General features: G+C 44.6%; 1 protein-coding gene across 2 annotated transcripts in view; it reads left to right on the forward strand.

The window, feature by feature from the left end:
* Window positions 1–2,009: 2,009 nt before the first annotated feature.
* Window positions 2,010–22,974, forward strand: part of INPP5D (inositol polyphosphate-5-phosphatase D) — a 57,314-nt gene continuing 36,349 nt past the window's right edge. For both annotated transcript variants that reach the window (XM_074911766.1, XM_074911765.1), the window contains exons 1-3: window positions 2,010–2,124; window positions 3,741–3,966; window positions 8,960–9,023. In XM_074911766.1, coding sequence (XP_074767867.1) covers window positions 3,833–3,966; window positions 8,960–9,023 — 198 coding nt within the window. In that variant the 5' untranslated portion in view covers window positions 2,010–2,124; window positions 3,741–3,832. The remainder of the gene's footprint in view (window positions 2,125–3,740; window positions 3,967–8,959; window positions 9,024–22,974) is intronic.

Below are 22,974 nucleotides of genomic sequence, written 5' to 3' on the forward strand. Positions count from 1 at the left end.
CCAGTCTGTGCTTGTTTGCTGTATGCTGTATGCTCTGTGTGTGCACGTGTGGAATGGCTCCAAGGAAAATATGTTTGTTTGCTCTATTGGTGAAGAAAAATACCTGCTTTCCAGATCACTCTCAGAACATGTCCCCTTTGGGGAACACTAGCAGGTCCCATAGGATCCTTTGCACTGTCACTGCTCAGGTCCGTGAGTCTCTGCTTAGTGTCCCCACCCTTGCCTTTTATTGCTGATAGCTTTCAGGGGTGGTGGGAGAAGGGGCCCTGATGTTTCTCACTATCTATGTTTGTTTCAGGGCGCCTGGAGGCTGCAGGTACCGAGGGAGTGAAGAGATCTCATGGCCTTCACAAATACACCTGTAATTTTCCGAGCCTTTCCCAAGCAGCAGGTCAATAACACACTGAGCTGGAGTAGCACAGAGTGGCTCACCTAACCAGTACTTTGTAGGTATTACTCATGTGCTCTTTAGATGTAGGCCAGAGTCTAAATACACCTTTGTGGTCAATAGCCTGTTACTGATGCCTAATGAGGGAATGTTATATTTAGACTTCAGCAAAGCCAACTGCTGTCCCATAGCCTTCAACTCCCTCATCAGGCATACTGTGAAACACACATGAAAACACATATTTGAGAATTTTTCATCTGACCAAGCCTGGCAGTGCCTGTGCTGATGCAGTGCATAGGCTGGGTATATGTGTGTGGGGGGGGGGGTGTTGGGTGACTGCTGTGCATCTCGAATGATGCTATAGACAGTACTTATCCACTGGTTCTGGAAAGACTGGTGAGTTCACAGCCAGCTGGTACAATACTACCTGGACATCTGTGGCAAGCCCAGTGTAGATAAAGTGTTTATTAAAAGTCTGAGAGACAGCTTGGAATAATACCCTAATGTGGGGAAGAATAAGGGGAAAAATAATGTTTGCTTTGTCCATAGACTGCCAGGGCTGCCATTTTTGATTATCCAACATCAAAATGTGTGCCAGTTCTTTGTCTGCAGCCTCATTCTCTAAAGTAAGTTTAAATGAAATACTGCTGCTGCTGCAGTTATCTAAAAGCTTCACTTGAGTCTGGGTTAGATTTGTCTGACAGATGTAGCCATTATTCTTTTGTTTTACAAGGGTAGCTCTTACACGGTGCTTTGTCCTGTCTGTGGGTGACAGTGTAGACTATTCTAAGCAGATTCTATTCCTCGTCGAAACCTTAGGGCTGTGCTGGATAGTTTGTAGTATCACTTGGTCTGTTACTGGTGCAGGCTGATCGCTGCACTCCCCTTTTATGGCAAACACTCTAGATCCCCTCTAGATAACTACTCTAATCTGTTCTTCCTCAGATCTACTCACTGGCCTTCTCTGAAACAGGCAGGGATGGAAAGAAAATAAATGATATAAGTATCTCCTGCAAAACAGCCTCTTGTCTCTGCGGGACCGAAGATGTTACTGCTGTCCTTTGGGGATCAGGTAGCTGAGGATACACGCACTTGCGTGCTGACCACACAGGGATCAGTCTTTCTCCAGCATTGCAGAACATACATGCCAGCACCATGAGAAGTAAAACAGATGCCATTTCCTCTTCAGGCAGCGTTGCAAATGAACCATTAGGGATCACAGAGCTGTTTATGTTAGGGGATTTGGATTCATCTTTTGAGCAGCTGGAGCTGTACTGTGTTTTCTTTTAGGACCAAGAAATACCTACGGAAACCAGCCTGTACATCTTATTGCAACAATCATCACATGTGTTTGGATCCCATCCCCTTGTTTATGTCTCCAAGGAGTTGTGTGTGGCTGGACAGGGGATTCACACATTTGAAGGAAATAACAGCAGTTTGCTAAAAACTGAAGTTGGTGGTGGGATGGAGTTAAGTGTTAAGTATACAGCTAATCAGTCTCAGATGTTTAACCAGGGCTTGTTCCTCTCTGTTATCTTGTGTTAACTTGCAGTATAGATCAAGAGAAGCTCTCCAAACACAGTTTCATTCCAGCAAAACTCACAGTGAGCAGCAGCTCTGTCCACTCTGCATCCACATATGGGTCCATTGCATGGAGAGCACTGTGAGGTCAAGCAGTGGTTTGACACTTAGAGCTGTTCTGCTTCCTGCTGCAGCTGTGCTCCAGAGAAACTACTGTAAGTATCAGAAATCCCAAGGAGCTGGTACAGGTGAGGCTCGCAGCACACTGTGGCCAGGCAGGACTGTCAAAGGGGCTGCACGGTCCCTTTGCCTTATGCAGAAACTCTTCTCAGTGGGGCCAGTGGGGCCAGTCTGTAAGTGCTCTGTGGCTTACAGCTACTGTCCATGCAGAGCCACTTCATGGCATTCAGTATCTGACTCCACCTGAATCCATGGGAGTTTGGTTCCTAAGGCCCTATGTGGATCTGGGTGAAGCTGAAGGGCAGGTCCAGCTGAACTAGTTTTGGTCTGGAGACAGTGCTTGCTCAGCGTGGACAGGAAGCCCCGCACATGGCAGTTCTGCCCATTTAGCAGGGTCCTGCGCTGGCCGCACAATTTTGAGTTGCTGGTGCCCACAGTAATCTCAATGGTAGAGATTAAGCTGGACGCTGCAGACCCGATATCTGGATAACTGAAACCCCCAGGAAAGCTGGCAGGGGACAAATGCTGGGCTGTACTTGTTCACCCTCCCTCTCCATGCCCACAAATTCTAGTCTCTCCCCATGCAGTGGGAGGCTGCTCTCTCCTGCCTTGCTGTGTACAGGGCAGCACCCCACATGTGATCCAGGCACGGTGGTTCCAGCACCTCTCCTGGCTCGGGGAGGTGAGGGTTGCACAGGGCTAGCAGTGTCTCTGTCTTTCCTGGGAACTCTCCCTCTGTACTCTGAGTCCCAGGCAGAGTCCCAGGTCAGCTGCTGCTTTTAGATATAGCTCAAACGTGGATGCACAGAAGTGCTGCCTTCAAAGGCAGAGGGGTTGGAGCTACAGGATAGGCAAGGAAATTTGCAGTGCCCCTGTAGCGATGTCCTTGCTTGCTGCAAACGTGCCCCTTGTTGCTCTGCCTTGGAGATGCAGCACTGAGCATGCCACACAGCACACACAGATGTATAGACAAAGAAAAGGGAAGTGAAAGCTCCAGTTCTCCCCTCTCTGACGCAGGGTGCCAGACATAGCTTTGCTCCATCCCACCTTTGGGGATTTAGAGTAGGAAAGATCTTTGAACCCATCTCACAGTAGCTGACAGGGAGCTTTGGTCACAAATCCCCAGAGCAAATCAGTCTCTAAATCTGCTTCTGTGCATGGAAATATGCAGGGGTAATTTTTTTTTTTTTTTTTTTCAGATCTTTGAAGTCCCATCCTCACCTAGCAAGATGTGAGGACTGGGCGAGGGAGGAATGGGGCAGTCAGTGCTAATGCACAGTGTGTTTCTGATCGGTCTGAGACTGATTTATTCCCCATGAAGACCTGTAGTGGGTAGAACTGACGGGAAAAAGATGGAAACTCAAAGGGTCTGGCAAGAGATTGTAAATGGGATGGCAGGCCACCAAAGCCAGGGGGACTGAATCAGTGGGGGAACAGAAGAGCTCCCCAGCTGGGACTTTTTGATACGGTGTGTTAGGACATGAAGGGGGAGGGAAGGGCAGGGAACATGGGCTGGCTAGTCACTTCAGCTGCAGCATGAAGAGGGAGAGCAGGGGCTGCAGGAACATGTCACGCTCACTCTCTGAGCTGTTTGAGTTGAGGAAGTCGTCCGTGGCTGAGTTTCCTTTCCCTCTCTGTACTATTGAAACAGGAAGCTGGTGAGCTGAAGCTGCCTGATCGTTACACACACAGGCAGCTCTGGCAGCTCCTGTATTGGCATTCGAGTTTCCTCCAGCTCCAGCGATGGATCAGTGCTGGTACCACGGCAACATCACTCGCTCCAGAGCCGAAGACCTGCTCTCCAAAGTAGGCAAGGATGGCAGCTTCCTTGTGCGGGCCAGTGAGTCCATTGCTTCGGCATATGCACTCTGCGTGCTGTAAGTACAGCTCTCAACCTCGTGCTTCACGCGGACACTTCTGTCTCCATTTGTGCAGGGTGCTACCCTCTGCACCCTCTCCAGCACAGAGGCAAACAGCCACTGTACCCCCGGGGAAGGTGTAGCCCACCTCACAGCATGGCTGGTTTCACCTGACTGGGCCACAGGGTAGGGAAGGGTTGGGAGCAGGGCCAGACTAAACAAACCCATATTCTTTTACTGCTGTACTGCTCATGCTACTCTTGCCTCTGTTTCAAAAGGAGAGAATAATCAAAGATACTGCAGCTGTGCTCGGAGAGAAAATAACCGACCTCTTTGAGGCTGTTAACAGCTTGGGTCAGGTATTTACATTTAACAACTCAAGTACTGAGTTGGTACCCTCCCAGGCACTTCTCTTGCTCTGGTTCAGTGTGTGTTTGACCCACCTGCTTGTACGGGGCTGCGTCCCATTCAGCAAAAAGCCTGAAATGGTTCCTGGAGCTGTGCATGATACACCTAGCACAGCGGAGATTCTGCATCATTAATGTGGCTCACGAGGTAAATATTTCATGTCGGAAACAGGGAGAGGAGAAGAAGTGCTGACAGCCCTGACACCCCCACCCCATTCTGGGTTGGGGCTGGGGACCACAGAGCAGGGCCTCCTGCCTTGGGTTTGTGAGGGGTAGATGTTATTCCCGGAGGCAGGAGCACAGGGGCAAGAGGAGATTGAAGTCAGTAGGTAAAGTCTGAGGAGTCTGACTTTGCAATACAGAGAGATAAGAGAGTTTCTCACTGCTTAGGAGAGATCAAGAGAGCCTCTGTGGGACTCTGTTTTGCCTGTCAGATCCTCTTTGATGCCATTGTGCAGCATATTAATAAAACTTATTTCATCCTTACCCCACATTAAATTACAAGCAGGTTTCTCAGTGTAGTTTCTTTCTGAAAGTATACTTCTTGCAACGGCAAAGGTGGTGGTGCTGCTGTTTATAACCCTGGTCTAACTGTTTGTCTCTGAGGTCAGACTTCTGGTGACAGCACAGCCTGCTGCAGAGGATTCATCTGCAGAAAAGCGTGGGGCTGGGTGACTGCCCTGTAAGCGTAGGTGTTGGACTGTTAGAGATCGGTGGCTGGGTAATGAGGGTTCACAAAGTGCAGAGAGCCTCTGTGTCTGCCTGTTCAGATGATTGTGATAACATGGGAAGAGTTTTGTCTTTCTGGGGAGCAGAGAAAGAAGGGTGGCTGCAGATGAATAGCCAGGACAAGCAGGAGGAAGGAGGGGCAATCATGTAGCAGGGGCTGAGGGCCCAAGTTGCAAGTTAGGGAACACTTTACTAGAATAGACTTGCTTCCATTGAGTGTTTTAGTTCCCCTTTGATTTGCCTTGTAATCAGTATGGACAAAAATATTTTTACGGAGTAATGGTGGGGATTATAGAAAGGGAAGGTGCTGTAAAAATGTCTACTAATGTGCATTTGCATAAGCTTTTCCATTGTAAATGTTTACGCAGCCAACTTTGAAAGCCTTTTGTGACTTGAGAGACATGGGATCAGGAAATAGAAACAATATCATGACCAGCATTTTCTGAACCGGGAGCCAAAGGTTATGTTCTTAAATCCAGTCTGAGGTGGCTAACACGAATGGCTTGATTACAGAAATGGGGAGCACGCAGCCTTGTCAGCTAAGAGCGCCCAGATCTGTGGTGTGAAGGGCTAACATTAATTACGGTCTTGTAACTGTAATTACACAATGTAAATGTCACACAAACTTCTATCAAAGTACCTAGCAAGATTTCAGCTTATGCTGGTTTGCAGTTAGTTTGTGAAGAGAAAGGGTTAAAGGTGGTGAAGAAGTTTTTCCCTTTGAATGTCATCTTGACAAAATGGGCAGCTTTGCTGAAGCTGAAAACTTCCTCAGAGATATATCAGTTTCAGCTGTGTTATTGACTGGAAGGTGTTTGGAGTTTGAGCTCTTCAGTTACTTCTGTTTAAAAAACAGAGAGGCTGGAGACAAAGGATGAGAGGGGGAACTGAAAGCCTGACTGCAAAAGATTTTCACAAGAAGAGAATTATGTTGAAAGTGAGAAAGTGTCAACTGTGTATAGATAAGGAAAACAAAAAAGCATGAAATTTGCTCTCAAAAAGAAGTGTCATATTCTACAAAGCTGTAATATTTATTGGGCAGATCAGTCAAAATCCAGTAAAAGCACTTATTATATCATAGAATGAAACAGTGCTTTTCTTGAAGAGCTGCTTTAGGAAAATAGGGTTTGTATAAATATAGACGAGTAAGGGAGGTGTATTTGCAGGGCCTTTTTAAGAGTGCCTCCTCTCCTTTTCTGAAAGTTAAGAGCAGCAGCATCTAACTTAGCAGAGAACTGAAACAGTCAGCAACTGCAGAGGGAATGCTCCTCCCCCTGCACTGCTGTCCTCTGCTCTACTGGTCACACTGGCCCATAAAAGGCAAGAAGCAAAGCTATTTTCCTCCTCCTTTCTCTGTGCCTGGATCATTTGATCTGCCAATGTATTGACAAGAAATGGGCTCTTTAACTTACCTGGAGGGCAGTGCCCGGATCCTGAAATCAAAAAGACCCTGCTTAGCATTCACAGTGTGCTGCAGCTGAACTGGGAACATTCCTCCAGGGGATCTTCTGTTGGTAGTTCTCGTGTGAATGGCTGCAGGATTAACAGTGCTTCTAGAGATGACCCTCCAAGGCTAGCTGCAGCTTTGGGATCCCTCTCCGAGGACCCTGCCTGTGAGATGCCATTTCCAGCCCCCTGGGGAGACGGCCTCTCTCGTGGTGCACTCAGCATCATGACTAGCATGGCAGTGCTGTTCAGGATTTCCAGGTGCTCCCAATATGCACATCATCACCTGCATAAAACCATGTACAGCAGGAGAGGAAAGAGAAAATACAAGCCTTGTCCTCTTTCCTCCTCTGGTTGGTTGAGAGGAGAGAGAGATGACCAAGTACTTGGAGACATGTTTAAGCTGAGGCTGATGTTATATTTGCCCCCCACAAAGTCTGAATAGTGGTTGAGCAATTCTGAACTCAACCCAGTTTTTAGGGAGGACCTGGAATGTGACAGTAATTGGGACCACATAACTTGACCGTCAGGACGCTGAGAAGAGAAAGCCTGAGGGCAGAAATGGAGTAAGAGTCCCAGTCTTCTCCATCCACATGAACTAAATTAGGGGATTGCTAAAGAGGATTCCTGCTTTTGATCCTAGGAAGTGCTCCTCCCTGTTCCTGTCTCACCCAACAGGTGATATTTCTTTCCTGGCTCTTCCACTGATCTTACCTGTCCTTAGCTTAAACCTCTTTACAAGCATTATGACAGCAGCCTCGCAAGGCCTGTGTGATGGGGCACTTTCTGTGAAGGTAAAAAGGAGGGTCCTCTTGTGACGCAAGAGCCATTGAGCTGGTTTGTTTATCAGTTTCATAATCTCCACACACACAAATTTTCTCTCATCAGCTGCATGAGCAGTTCTGCTTAGCACTGTTTGCATATCAGCAGGAGGAAATGGTGTAAGAGAACTGCATTGACAGATAAAAACAAAACCCCATACCGTTCCTTGAGGCATATCCTCATCTGGTGTTGATTGCCCTGGTCTTGGTGAAATTAGTAATCTAAAAATGTTGGGGATCATGTCTGTGACTTCCAGCTCTGTACCAGATCCTCAGATGTGTGAATGAATAGGTGCCTGTGAAATGCTCCTACATCTCTTAGTGAAGTGGTACTAAACTCTGGGAGCAGTTCTTAATTCTTCTGTGTCCTTTGCATTAATGCCATCAAAAGATACAGGTTCATGTGGATACATGGCAAAATCTTCCAACACCCTGGAAAAACTCAGCTGTGACTTCTAACTAATTTATTTTCATTTCCAATTGCTCTGTGTGACACCTTGTATAAGGCTGCCTACAATCCTGGTGATCTCTCCTTCTCTCCCCTGCATGGAGTGATTCTGAAAAGCATGTGATGAATAGACTCACAACATGACTGTAAAAGAGATGAGCATGTTTATTGATCTGCCTGATGTCCCCAGCTGGGGGGCTGACCTCAGCCCACATTTCATGATGGTTCCACAGGTAATGCAGTGTTACAGCCAAGAAGCTCAGAGAGTGGATTCTGGTTTTTTCTTTTGAGAGGAAGGGGTTAAAACCAGCATAATTTTCTGGCTTAAAGCCATATTGTATATTTTAACAGAATGCTTTGCAGGTGACTCAAAATGTTTGATCAATTTGTTGTTCACTTGGGAGAAAGGTAAAAATATATTTTTTAGTCAACACTTCTTGGGCAAGCTCCACAAAACTCAGAGGGTGCTGAGGAAGGTCATGCTTCCCATATACCATGTTACAGCACTGGTCAGGCTTCCCTTGGGCTCTTATGCATTAATGTGGCCCTCCATTGGGCAAAAGATTCTTCCATCCCTCCTTAAATAAGAATCTAATTGAATTTAGCTGTTTGTTATGGCTGATCTACAGATGCACATGTACAGTGTGAGGGGTTTTCACTTAGGCCATTGTTTAGGATTTGTGTGTGAAAATGTGCCTACCAATCAGCTGTCTTACTGTGATTTAGCTGAAATCTATGATTTGTTTTTTCCAACACAAGTCAATGCACATACTAGCCCTTCAATTTACTCATTCATTGCTGATTTTGGCCCTGTGTCTTTTGGATTTTTTATTCCTTCCTGAGACGCCCACTCTACTGACAGCTAGAGCCATTTGGTGTTTTCTTTCTTTCTGGCCCAAAGAAGAGTTGAGTAACTCACTCTGAGGCTGATGCTGATATCATTTTCTGCAGTGACATCTGCAAACATGTCTCAGTGACCAGGAACACCTCAGGTTTGTGTTTAGTTCACAGACTCCAGGGAAAGAAATAAAGAGAAGTGTTTAAAACCTTTGTGTATGAAGCCATCTATCTGTCTTGGGATCTTCCAATATGGGGAGGGGTGCCATGGTGTGATTCCTTTCTGTAAATGGACTAACCATATCTCCTCTCGTCTGTTCCAGGTTCCGGAATTGCGTTTATACCTACCGAATTCTGCCTGATAAAGAAAAGAAGCTAATTGTCCAGGTAAGCCATGCTGGGTACCATTTGGTCCCACAAAGACACACCTAAGACCACCCACTGATTATTTAAAATGTAGTTTTAACACCAACAGAAAAAGGATATAAAGAATTAAACTAAGGCCCCCGGCCAGCACAGTGCTAGTCTCCAGTCCACTGCTATGGAGATTTTAGTCTCTGTCCACTGCTATGGCCATTGGCACAGTCTTTAACATGTGCCTTTAATTCAGTGGCACAGTGGTTCAGTTCAGTGAGAACCTCAGCCCATGCAATACCTTTTCCTCTGAAGCCAGCTTCTTATCAATACAACATGGATCTTTTCAATCCAGAATTGCCACACAATTTACCTGCACCCAGAGAATGTAAATTGAGTTGCAGTCTCAGGATCCAGAAAGTACCAGGATTAAGGGCAGGAGTTTCAGACCTTCTGTTTATTCCTATTCTGCTTTAGGATCCTGAACGAGCCACTTCCCTTCCTGTACCACCTCTCAGCCCTTGTTTTCTTAATATAGATCATGAAACTTGGGGTGGGGAGGGAGGCATGGTCTCTTACAGCCCCAAGAAATGGTCATGGGTTTACTAGGGGGCAGTGGGGGCTGTAAACCTCTACCCATGCTCTTAGCAGAGCCGGTGCTGCATGAGCATTCCCTGTAAAATGAAATGGCAATGCCCATGCTACCCACATGTCCCAGTCTGCCCTGATATTCAGAGTGGGTCTACATTAGTTCCTTCCCATTTCAGATGTCAATTAACTTCCCACACTAGAACTACAGATTTTTAGCAATGCCATCTGCAGCTCACACAGCTCACATGCACCATGTAACTTGTGTATTTCCTGATGTACTTTAGGGGCATCAGTTTTTCTTTGAGATCTGCAGCAAAGAGGCAGCATATCTGAAACTAGATTGATCGGGTTAGTGAGAAAATGTTGAGTGCTGGAAGCTTTCTTTCAGCTGTGGGCTGTCGATGAGAACCGTGGATTGTGTGTCCTGGGTGGAAACACCCAGCTTGGCTCCTTCAAGAGCCATTTTTGGGTGGCTCAGGCTGTTCTTAGGAGCTCCACTCAGATGCAGCTCTGCACAAACACCACTGTGTTCCCACCAAGGCCAGTTACAGGCTCTCAGCACTGTGCCCCAGAGGACTGCGTGTGTTCTCAGGGCCAGCCACCAGCATCAGTGCGGTGTCCCAGTTGGCCTTGTCAGCTGGAGCTGGTCTCCCTGGAGCCGTTGAGATTTGCCTCGTTTGCCACAGCATTTCTGTTTCTGAGGAGGAACTGGCAGCAGGACACAATGCCAGACTTGACCTGGGTGTGTATGTGTTACTATGGCATGTCACCAGAGTTAATCCATCTTCCCAGAGCAGTGGGCAACACCGCGCGGAGGAACCTGTGCAAGCTCTGCAGGCTGCTAGCGTGGGGCCAGCACTCAGCTGGAACAAATAACCTGTCATTCTGGTCTGGCTCCACACAGCGTGCTGCAGCCTCTTTGTAGTAACACTCAATTTTTCCTCATCGTCTGATCTGTCTCAGCCTTATTGTCCTAAATAATGTGTTTTGGCATATTGTGCTGATGTGGTGTGAAGGTAAGACAGGTGATATGGTGTTTATCATTATTTACAGTACCTAGAGCAGCTGCCGAGATCAGGATCTTACTGTGCCAGATAGCTCACAAGTGAAACATCCCAGGCAGGGAGTGCTGGGGACACTGAGGCCCAGACTGTCCAAGTCCCACAGCAGCTCTGTGCCAGAGCCAGGATGGGAGCCTGGTCCTTGCTCTTTGCACTGGCACTATGATGAGAAAGGGAACTTGTGGAACCCTACCTAACTCGGAATGGGTTTGGGGGAAGAGTTTGGCAGCTGCTTTCTCATTTAGAAAACAAGCACAGAAATGATCATATGTTGGCTTTTCACCTGAGGGAAAGGAAGAAAGAAAGGCCAGAGGTAATCTGCGAAGGCAGCTACACAACCCCACACTTGGTCCTTATGTGCCCTGGATGGACCTTGGCATCCCAGGCAAACCCTGGCCCCTTCCTCATAGCCCAGCTGCTGTGCTGGCATGTCGTGAACATGCAGCCTGGCCTGCAGCTTTTTCTAGAAAGGCACAGACACCACAAGTTATGAGAGGGTTTGAAATCTGAGCTGAAAGCAACGTGCCTGTGTGCAGGCAGCTCTTCAGAGAGGGCTGGGCTGCAGGCGGCTTCCAGGACCCACCAGCTAAGGTAGGCTGCGGCCTTGGCAGGGACTTCTGTACGTTACAGCCCGGGAAGATGCAAGTTATGCTTCCCAGTTTGTACTGGATCTGTCATTGTTTATGCCATGACAAAGGGCTGTTTTCATGCACAACTATTCCATTTGTCCGCAGATCAGAGCACTGCAGCCATAAGAAAGCAGTATTTCTCTCTGCTGTAGCAATGGGCAACACTCATGCTGGATCAAGGTTTATGAAGAAGCAGAAGGTGTGACTGATGCCAGCTCAGGGTTTCCCCAGCACACACACCTTCACCTTACCTTCTAGTTCTCCATACAGAAGTCTGCAGGGTATTATTTAAAAATAAATATGTCCTCTGGGGAGGGATTACTGGACTACTGCTGGATCCAGACAGTGTTGTTAGCACTCTAGGGGATCTTTCAGAATGAAACCTTTTGAAATCTACTAGATCTTTTAAGAAAATATGATCTACTAGAAGTACACCCAAACTGTTTTGTAAGATTCTCTTGGGATCTGTGTTATGGTTGTGAGGGATTTCTCTTGTTTATATGTTGTGGGATGCAGAGGGATTGTGGTGGAATACCTTTGTACGCTGGGTTGCCAGGAGCTGTAGGTTGAATATCAGGAGTAGGCTAAATAAAGTGTGTTGTTAACTCATGTTTTGAAGACACAACACCTCCCATTTTGTGCTGCTTTATTCCAGTTCTGTGGGAGAGGCAGAAGAAGGGGGCTGGCTGCTTCTGGCAAGAGAGAGATGTAGTGAGAGTTGTAATTGAGGCTCAGAGCAAAACAGTCTCATGTCGTTGGCTGCTGTTCTTGGTATGTTGTTCCAGCTGGGCCAGACATTTTTGGTTGCTTGTCTGTTGAGTTCTTGATGAAACAAAAACCACTTCATGTGTGTTAAAAAATAAGATTTTTTGAAAGAATAGCTCTCCCGTGTAAGGATGTAAAAGCTATTGAATAGGGTGGAGTTTTGACATTTAAAAAAACTCCATTAAAAAGGAAAGAATCTCAGGTGTTAAATTAATACAGCAATCAGTAGATGCTTCTAATTTCTGGATTTATTAAAAAAAAAAAAAAAGACATAGGAAAGATTCAGTACTAAATCCCAAAATAGATTAGCCCATATTATTTACAAATATGGGTCCTGATCGTGCAATGTGACCTTTTTTACCTGCACAGTGCTCCTTCCTGGAGCTAACAAAGTTGTCTTCCTGCCCAGATCTGGGCTGTTGTCTGTCAGGCATTTCTGATGAAGGCAGCAGGTTCAGAAGATGTGTAACATCACAGCTACATACACAGCACTTGTAGCATGACAGTTCTCTGCCACTCTGTGGAGTTTCTTCACCTTTAAAGCTGCAAGTTGCTTCACATTTTTTTGAGTCTTGGAGATTTCAGTTTTCTTGTTTAATTAGAGCCTGGTCTGGCACTAGTGGAATACTAGCGTCATTTTTTTCATGGTGAAATTAACTGTTCATGTACAGGTGGCAGAAAGGGAGGTGCATATTTTTGCATTGAGATGCATATTTTTGCATTTAGGCTGAAGAAAAAAATATTTGCATAAGTCCTTCCAGCATTTTTGTGGCATGCTACATGATCTGCTATTGGGTTTCTGCATCTGCAGCAGCTGTAGAGCAGTTAGCATAGTCAGGAACCCCTCTTGCCTGCCATATCTGGAGTCAAACTGGTGTCTCCCCAAAACATACCAGGCCACAGAGGTTACAGTCATAGACATTTTTTCTTTAAACACAAATATAAATTCTTTCCTTTGTCTTTTGAGACTGCTGAATTTTCTCCTTCCACTACTTGAGACTTCAAAATATAAGCAAACAAATCCATGGCTTGGATGAATCAAACTTGCATCCTGCTGCTGAAAACATATTTAAGGAAGGGGGGGAGGAGTAACAAAAATCCCTTGAAACAAAGGTTCTGTAACAGCAAGTAGGCATCTTTGTCCTTAGGCTGAGAACAATTAGTCATCAAGATATCTCTGTTAGCCTGCAGACTCTCACTGTAGTAAAACACTGAGAACTGAGAAGCTGAGACAGGAAGAGAGCAAAAACTGTACAGTTACTCAGAGATCCAGGAGTAGGGGCACGAGGCTGGAAATAAATTGCCCCTGAGTTAGCTTAGTTGCTGCTTGCCTGTCAAGCACAGCTGGGGCACTTAACTTTCTTCTCTGTAAAAACAAATATAATTTTCCCTTGCTTGAATGGGGAAGCAAAATTAACGCAGAGTTGTTGAAAGTTTGAGCACTAGCTGAGTGTAACCATGTTTGTGCAAAGAGGGGCAGAGCAGCAAAGGAGTCCTTTGGGAGTCACAAGATTAAACTAAACACTAGAGACAAACTAAAGACGCTAACTCTGTCTTTCTAAGCCAGGCATCTATGGTCAGTTCTTGCCATCCAGATTCATAGAAGATCAAACTCTTCCATACTGTCACTTAAAGCATCTCATTTATACGACTAGCTGAGGTGTCAATATGACCCTCATCACTGCACAATCTGAATTCTTTGTGATCTCAACACCCCATCAAGGAGGGGAAGTGCTCTTGTTTCCATTTTACAAACAGGGAACTCACCCCCAGTCTGTTAAGGAGTATTGGATTACCAAAAATAATTTTAAATAGCTGTCCCTTGCTGACTTTCCCAGGATCAGAGGATGTGTGGGGTACATCAGTATTCATCCCATCCCATTTTAGATGTGCAGAGCTGTTACATAGTCAAAGCTGAGCTGTATCTCTAGTCAACAGAGAAGAAACAGGTTTCTGACCTGGGTGGGCTAAACTGTCCTTGGCAGGTCCTGTCTCTCTCTGTTGCCTAAGAGTCTGGAGAACCCCCTTAGAACTGCCAGACTTGTCAGGTAAGGAGATTCCCATTACAGCTGACTCTTGTTCAGTGTGAGAAGATGCTGAGGTCAAAAGCTGCTGTTGAAAAACTGTGGTAATGCCTTTGCCTAATTCTTTACCCTGTATTGCCTTTATATACTACAAAGTTAAAAAAAGCTCACTGTCAAGAGTATAACCTGCCTTCTGAGTGAGGATGCCTGAAAGAGGTGGTGAGAAGGAAGAAGACACTGGAGTTGGCTGGTCAGTAAATACAGATTGGTATAGGGTAGTGTGGTAGCATCTCTAAAATCCTGTGGAGCTTGATCTCTCTAGATTTCTGGTTCATCTCAAATAGGAGTTCACAGCTTGTGTTATCTGATGGCTCTTCGTGATCTAGCTGCTATGCAATCAGTCATTTCTCAGTGGCAGCTAGATTGTATCTCAGTTTATACTCTTAGTCTATCAGATAACACTTCATAGGTCGTTTGCAGGATCAAGCACTTCCCTCATGCTACTCTTTGTGAGGGTTGGGGGGAGATACCCTGATGGACAGATGTCAACACTGCACAAATGGGGCTGGCACCAAAAATGCCACTGAGAAAGAGTCAACCTCGTAGTTCTGGGAACAGCTTTAGCTTGTTGCTAAAGATGGAGTCTGCTTAAGAAAGCCGGGGCATCTGCAGAGCAGGCACTTTTGCTCAGTGCCATGGACAGATTTTATAATCATGTGCTGTATCCTCCTGTGCTGTGCGGCACAGTCTGGCCTCAGAGTTTGAGGAAGGTGCAGCCTCCCAGTGCTTTGCTGTGGGCATGACCTGATGTTTTAGCTCTGTCATTTAATATCCCCATTCTGCAACTAAGAACTTGAACAAGACACCACCTCAGGGCTCAGGCCTTGCCAACACTGCTGCTTCCTTCTGGCAAGGGCGCTCTTGCCCTCTACTTCTTGCCAACCTGTTTTTTTTCATTGTCTTGTATTACCCTAAGTCTGCTCTCCCATTCATGCCGCTATCGGAGCTCTTGCCTCAAGTTGGGTACCCGCCTTGACATGTTGTGGGCTGCCAAGATTGAGGCTTCAGTCACCCACAATGCCTTGAATAGTGTTGGTATCTTTTGGTTGCTCTGCAGGGAAAGGCAGAACTTGGCTTGACCAGGAGTAGGAACCAGTTTACATTTTCAAGCAAACTGGAAAATATAAAAAAATGCATTCAGGTGAAATCTTTCATTTTGATTTCAAGCTTTTCAGAAGTTAACACGGTTTTGCCAGGATGTTGAAGAAAAATGTTATTTCAGATGGAAAAAATGGATCATCCTTTTGAAAAAGTCCAGATAAGCAATTTTGAACTTTTCACCTTTTTTTAAAAAAAAAAAAAAAAAATAGGGGAGAGGGGCTTTGAATGAAGACCATGGTTTGCATAGCACATGCTCCAAACCCCTTCATTTTTTTAATGAACTTTTTTTGTTTGTTTGTTTGGTGTTTTTTTGCTTTGAGCAAAACTGTTTGACCAGCTCCAGAGTTTGATAATTTCTTATGGATTGTTGTGAGAGGGAACGGTGAAAAGCTGCTTCTCATGCTGCGTAAGAGACTGTATTACAGTATGGAAAACATCAGTATTTTTAAAGTTTTACTGCCTCCTTCTTCCTGCTTCACCTTCCCGGGCTGTCCTAGCTGCCCAGCTCCGTGACAGAAAGCAGCGGTGTGCGTGCATCTTCCTGCACTCTACTCTGTGAGTAGAAGTGGGAGACATTAATTTTGCAGTTCTAGTGCCAGATCATAATTTCTGTCAGCATGAGCACTGCTTGCATTCGTGCTGAAATTCACCATTGCTGCAAGTGCTTTTAAAAAATTACTTATATTTATACTTACTACTTGTTGCAAAGGAGGGCCTATTTACTTGCAGGTTTTGCTGACTTCAGTGAAAATTACAGATGCCCTGGCAGCACTGTTTTACACTGAGTGATTGTCTAGCTTTTTTTTTTTTTTTTTTTGCCTGGTAATTTTTTCTAGTCTGATACGAGGCAGTGTGCAACAGGAAACAAATGGTGCTATGTGAGCAGTTAGAAAGCAGGCCAGCAGCTGTGACTCACTGTTATCAACTGACACTGAAGCTGTAGGTTACCACTGTACTTGCAGCACTGGCTCCCAGAAGGTAAGAGAGCCGATAAATATTGTGTATAGGGTTTCCTGCTGGAACCCTCCCTTGTCAGCACACTTCTAGAAACACATTTTGGGGGAAACATCTAGATTTGTACTCTGCACGTGGCTTGGCTAAATAGCCCAGAAAGACCAAAATCCTCTGTCTTGGAACAAGCAAGACATACAATGAGTGCTGCCTGTTCCCGTCAGCCAGCCAGCAGGATTGTCCCTGCCTCTAGGCAGAATTTGTTCTGGCTTCTGTTTATGAGTCCTCCAGGGTGGGGCTCAGCGTAAAAGTTTCATCTGGTGCGCTGACCTGCTCTCGCAGCCCAGACGTAGGGCTGCCCATCCTGCCAGCACGATCTGATCAGAGCACGAGTTTAGGTCAGTTCCTGAATTCCTGGTGTCACTGCTGTTGTCACCAATGTCAGAGGTGGTGTCTGGCTGTGGCACATGCAGTACCAGGTCCTTTGTGAGCCATCTGCAGAGAAATGCAAAGTTATTCTTTTTGGCACTGAACTGCAATCCCGATTTGCTGTGCTGCTCTGACACGTGGGGCCAAGAGAAGGTTTTTTGTAGTAAGGATTTTGTGATTTGCATTTGATTTTGCTGATCTATCTATCTATCTATCTATCTATCTATCTATCTATCTATCTATCTATCTATCTATATCTGACTGAAAACCTACTAGGAAATTGCACTTGAGCTGGTTTCAGTGAGAGATAATGCAAAGAAAAATCCTTTGGGTGACACCCATTCACAGCGTTGCAGCCGGTTACAGCTTCTGTCAGACACCTGTGTAAGGATTTTGTACTTGCTCAAATTGATGTCAAAACCTCGTGGTCTCCAGTGAGGACAGGGCAGGCAGAGACCTGCCCAAAATATCCCTTGCAGGCTGCATGGAGACTGTAAGTCATCCATGGTCTGCTTGCAGCCAAGAGGCACTGGGCACTGCTGGCCTCCCTCTGTGTTGAAAGGCAGGAGGAGACCAAGTGTCTCCCCAGGGAGGATGCTCGGTGGGTTGGGACACACGGGCTGGACAGTCACCCCCTCCAGGTGGGCCTACGCCCGTGGGCAGGGGTGCGTGTATTTGGGCTGGTGTGCTGCTAAGGGGAGAGGTGTGCCAGCACCACACCGTGTGTGCAGCATCCCCGGGACTTACAGGGGGACAGTCGGCACCTGCGCTGCTGCAGGGGAGGGCAAGAGGCAGCAGTGTCGCATGAAGGACGGAGGGACACAGCGGGCTTGGAGGGACTGTCAGTAGGAAGCAGAGAGGCAGTCACCAAGGGAAAGGGGAAGAGTTTGGAGGTGCAGCCCACTCTTAAGGTAAAAGTGAGTGGTCCCAGCAAAGCTTTGGGGTTGGGGACCCCACAGAAGAGTCAAGATCTCATTGGTGTGCACAGCTGCAGAGCCTCTATGGGAAGGTGAGATTTCATGCATAACATTTCAAGAAAAGTTAATGCCAAGAACGGCATTGATTTCACCCAAGAAAACTTGCTGGGCTTGTGGCACTTTGCTGGCACTGAAGAGCTGAGGTATAATTAGAGTGATTACTTCTCTTGGATAGAAACATGTGTAGGGACAAGTGGACAACCAGATAATATTTAAGAGCAATGTCTTGAAACATGGTTAGGGAAACACATTTCTAGTATGCCCAGATACATGATTTCATTCTATTAAGCTTAATTTTATTACTGAAAATGGTAGATATTCCAATCTGAATATTTTTCAATATAATTCAGTGCTGGTTTAAATCACTTTGTAAAACTCTACAGTCTTTACATATAGAACTGAAAATAATTTGCAGTCAGGACTTAGCGCATTCTGTGTACTTCATGTTTCTGCAAGCTATCCAAAATCTGTTTATACAAGGAAAATGTTTTTTCCGCTCTTGCATCTGAGGTAGGAATAAGCATAATGCATTTCACAGGTTTTGAAAAGCTGAAAGAAGCAGCGTGTAATAAGAGAACTAGGTATTTCCTGAAACATGCACATTCTGGCTACTGAATCTCTCAGTATACAAAATTCTTCATACAAACAAACCATATCCAGCTTTTGTCTACTTTGAACACTTCCAGAATGTTTCCAGTTTCCTGAAAATATTTTAAAAAAAAAAAATCTTCAGAGAAGATGGCTTTAATCAGGTTAAATGGATATTACTATTTTGTTTTTAAAGTGTCAAAAAATGAAATCAGATATTTGAAAGCTAATGCATGTCATGAAGTTAAATCCCTTTTCCTTTTATCTGGATGTGCTTTCAGATAAAATTTCACTCCAAGGAGTGAAATGCCAAATAATATAATGAATTTCTCTTACAGTTTGTCCTCCAGTAAATGTGTTATATTATAAAGCCTTCATCATGCTTAAACAATGGAAAATTACAAATGGGCAATCCTCATTTGAATGTACAAAAGCAACTTCCAGGCACTGCGAAATACTTTAAGATTCAGAAGATAAAGATTAGGGCTGTTAAACAGTAACCAGTTTAACAATTACTGGTTTAGAAGAATAGTTGTTCCACAGTATTATCCTTTCGAAAAGGCTTTGACCACCCACAACCACATACCCAGCAGCACTTTCCTACCCCGCTGGATCTTTCAGTTCCCGCTACGAGAGCTCGAGTGCACAAACAGTCAAGTTCACTTTTGGCACAAAAGTGGGGCAGAGACCTTGGCTGGGGGACAGGAACAAGCAGCTGGGATGTGGTGGGAGCCTTAGCCTCCAATGGCACAGAAACTTTCTCCAGCAGCAAATATACTTTAGGAGGTTCTTGCTCTCGCCTCACCTCCCTGTAGACATTTCCATCCCAAATCAACTGTTTCTGTGCGCACATTTTAAAGGAAGGGGTAGTAACCTCTGCTCATGGACTGAGAACTTTAAGAAGGGTGGGGTTTTTTTAAATAGACTTTTCAAATTATCTACATTCTGTGCTGGAGAGGCCAAATGTATAACCTAGGGGACACACACCTCAACATCTCCAGGACTAGCAAAATGAAAATTTTCCTGAAATTCTAAACCTTTTCTGGCAGATGAGGAAAAATAATTGAAAATTTAATCAACATTATCAACAAGAAAATATTATCATTTTTCAGTAATTTGATGGATGTTAGATTTAATATTGTCACATAGCATTTAAACCATTTTGATTGTCTTATCCTTTTTTACATTTTTTATTTCCAAAGACTTCTGATGAAGCTTCATAACTGAATTTAAAGTATTCAGGGAGACAACAGATTATTTCCCTTTCAGCTGTGTAGCAATGAAGCACTATGTTTTATTGCTTCTGTGCTGAGAGGCACGATGGGTCACTCATTTTCAGGCAAGTCTTGAGCTGTTTTCTCAAAGAAAGAGAAGCTAATATATTGTTGGTTCTATATGAGGCTTTTTGTCGTGATCATTTAAGATAGGAGAGAGTCTTGGAAAACATTGCTATTGAATTTGTTTACAATGAGTCTTATGGCAGATATTGCCATCTGTACAAAATTGTTTCTGCACTTGTTACTGACAGGGTGATGCCCTTTTTCCTTTAGAGATGTGTCTTGATTAGCTGATGAGATATATCATTGCAGGCTGTGTCCCCCGTGCAGAGATGTAACTCATCCAGCTGGTCGCAAGTAATATTTAGGCTGCAGTTAGATCTTGCTCACTCGATCTGCTCTGCAGTCTTAGGCAATGGGACCAATAAACGCTAGATGTGCTGCAGCTTTTTGCTGATATAATATAAAATGTAAAGATACAATCAGCTCTAAATAACAACTTGTTCAATTTCAAGTATTTTTTCTTCAAGTATTTTGCACTTGTTTCAGGTAAACAAGGTCTGCTCCAGCAAGACTTTTCAAATTTATCTTTTGGTGGCTGAAGCTATTTCATGAAGTTTTCAAAGAAATTTAGACTCCTTTAGTTTTCAAATTGCCGCATAAATGCAAAACATGCAGGACTTGATTTCAAATGACAAAAGGGATTAGGGAAATGAAACAGACTTTAGCAAAGATAGCTCAGATTCAGCCATTTCAGAGTCCCTCTCAGAGAATGAAGTCACAACACAGCTTTCAGTTGTTCCCAGGTCTTTGCCCTGCTGACTTCTTTTGTCTTCAATTTGTAACTTCTGGCAGAGTTTGCCATCTTGCTTTTCCTCTGCAAGTCTAAGCTGGTTTCCTTCTGTTCCATCCCAGAGCTCTAAAGCTCTCCTTTTCCAGGACTTTAAAAGACAACACCCAGCACCTCTGGGTTCAGCAAACCCCATGGGCAAAGCAGAGCAAAGCTCTCTATGGGCTGGCTGGCACTGCTCTGTGTTAGCAGGCTGTTAATCCTGAATTAAAAATTCCAGATAACTCTGTATTAGACCTCATTCTCCAAAACTTGACGGGGATGTAGTGACCTGTATTGTTTAAAAGTTATGAAGTATTATTTGTGGTCAAACACAGTAGAACCCACATGCAGAAACACAATAGAGCCCACATGCAGCAAGCACTGGTTTTTCAGAGGCACTAGGTAGCCTTTCCAGAAGTTTGTCTTTACTGCATGCCACATCCCTGTACGTGCAAAACCAGAAACCTTGGGTTGGCTCCAATTTTAGGGGGCAAAGTTTAACAAAAAATTTGTAACACCACATCCGCTATTTTTATTCCAGAGGTGCAGTTCAGGGGAGAACATAAAAGGAGAGGGTTTGAAGGATGTTTTTTGTTTGGTTTTGTTTTGTGGGTAGTTTTGTTAAATGACAGTGCTTCTTCAGGCTGGATTCTCTATCTCTTCAATTAGCAGGTATGGCTCAGTGCTTACTTCTAATTAAGTAGGGATTTGTCTTACTCATGTAGCAAGTGAATGAAATAAGGGACAATCCCCTGAAAGAAAGGATGAATGGTCACCCTTAGTGTCACAAAAATAGAAAACGGTTGCTGGAGCTTAAAGTCTGAGAAATTTTGCAGGCTGAAGACAAGAAATTGTAACACTAAGGTGCTCACCCTTACCTGTGCAGTGCTTATGTTTTTTAATTATGCAATCCTAGAAAGTTATGCAGTATAATGTAGTGAATGCAGATGTTGTACATCCATTTTCTGCCTGCACTGCTTTGCTTCAGCAAAGTATAACTTCTTTAATCTCACATTTTCTCTTTTCCACTGGATATTTTATTTAAGTCATGCTAATTTAGTGCTTGGTGTCTGTTGAAAATGGGATTCATTCAGCACAGAAGACAATAGGGAAAGCAGCTGGCTATGGATCCTCCACTGTCTGTGCAGGTTTGAGGAAACCCCCCGAAATGTAGTGTAGGACTGATCTGAACTGAGGGTCCTGTCCTGCAGTCAGGGCAGAACTAGTGTAGGCATGCCTTCACCTGTCTCAGGGAAAAGGTCTTTGTCTTAGGACTTCAAACCCCACATGCTATTGCCTGGGGTTGTATTTATTGCCTTCTATGGAGGGAAAAGCTGAAGGGCGCTTGGGAATTTCCACTGAGAAGCAAGTATTGGTGACCTGCAATAGTTTCCCCAGCTCAGTTACTGTCAGCAGTGAGTGCTTACAAAGTGAGAACGATGACCTCCACAAACTGCCTTCAGAAATGATGACTATATTACATTTGCTGCCTTGGTTGCCTTGATAGCTCTTGAGGACCTGTGTTTCCAAGATTGTCATGGTAATCACTTGAGCTAGATACCTTATGAAGAAATGAAAATGGAAATTTTCATCTGACTTCAAGTGCTGAAGTTTTTCAGTAGAAAACCAAAAAGCACAAGGCTTGTGATAAAATTACTGAAGTTGGTAGAAGCAGCGTACTCTAAAACTTTAACTTAAATTCTACCCACACACTACAGAAGTGCTAAAAAAATTGCATCAGATCCCTATGGATCTGCAGTCCTTGCTCATTCATCACCAACTCATCTGACTTGCACCCTGTAGCTAAATTTAATACCAGTCCCTCATGTTCTGTCATGGAACCGTACTGTTGTTTGCCTGTTGTTGATGTAAATCTTATTTGTTATAACACAAAGAAATGCTGAAAGGGTGGTTGCTCAGGAGGTTTCTCTTGGTGCTGTGAGTTGGATCATAACATGCCTTTTTGCTAAAATCTCTTTTTGATAGCTAGAATTTGAATGTTTTATTTGGTGCAAGGAACTACCTCAAGTACAGGGTGTTGATGCTTCCTACAGTTGCTTGGTGTTCTTACTAGCTTGTATCTATTAGTTAGGTATTTGGCAGTTAACACACTTTTTGTGTGAACTGTGGCATGCCGGAGCAGAGTGGAATGGGGTCCTTAAGTAGGATCTGAGTGTGTTATTTTTATGATCTATGCCTTTATTTTGTGAGAGAATGTTGGTTCAGAAGACTTTCATAGGCCCTTTACCTTCCAGAACTTCTAATATGTTTTTTCTTTAGGATGTAGAATTTTAACAAGGAACTTGAGATGAAAATTTGGCAGCCAGCTATACTCTACCAAAAACTCCTTTCAATCTTCCTTCACTTCAACAGACTCTTTTAATTTGCAAGTGTCCCTGTTCTGCCATGGGAGCACTTCCTACCTGTGAACATGACCAATCTCCGGGCTGCCAGAACAAAGCCCAGGCGGGATCATGTAAAGGAAACCTCTTGCAGGGGCAGAAGAGATCAGAAGTGACAGATATGACAGTCAGGATCTTTTTAAGATTAACTCAGACTGGACTCACATTCCACGCGTAGAACCTGTTAAGCATTTGAAACTGAGCATGAGCAAAATGCATTGTGCTTCCCATATCTTTTCCATGACATTGTGAACAGGAAGAAGTGAAGTGGCCATTTTGGCCAAAATTGGATCAGGA

The sequence above is a fragment of the Athene noctua genome, chromosome 8 (assembly GCF_965140245.1).
Source record: "Athene noctua chromosome 8, bAthNoc1.hap1.1, whole genome shotgun sequence".
Classification (NCBI taxonomy): domain Eukaryota; kingdom Metazoa; phylum Chordata; class Aves; order Strigiformes; family Strigidae; genus Athene; species Athene noctua.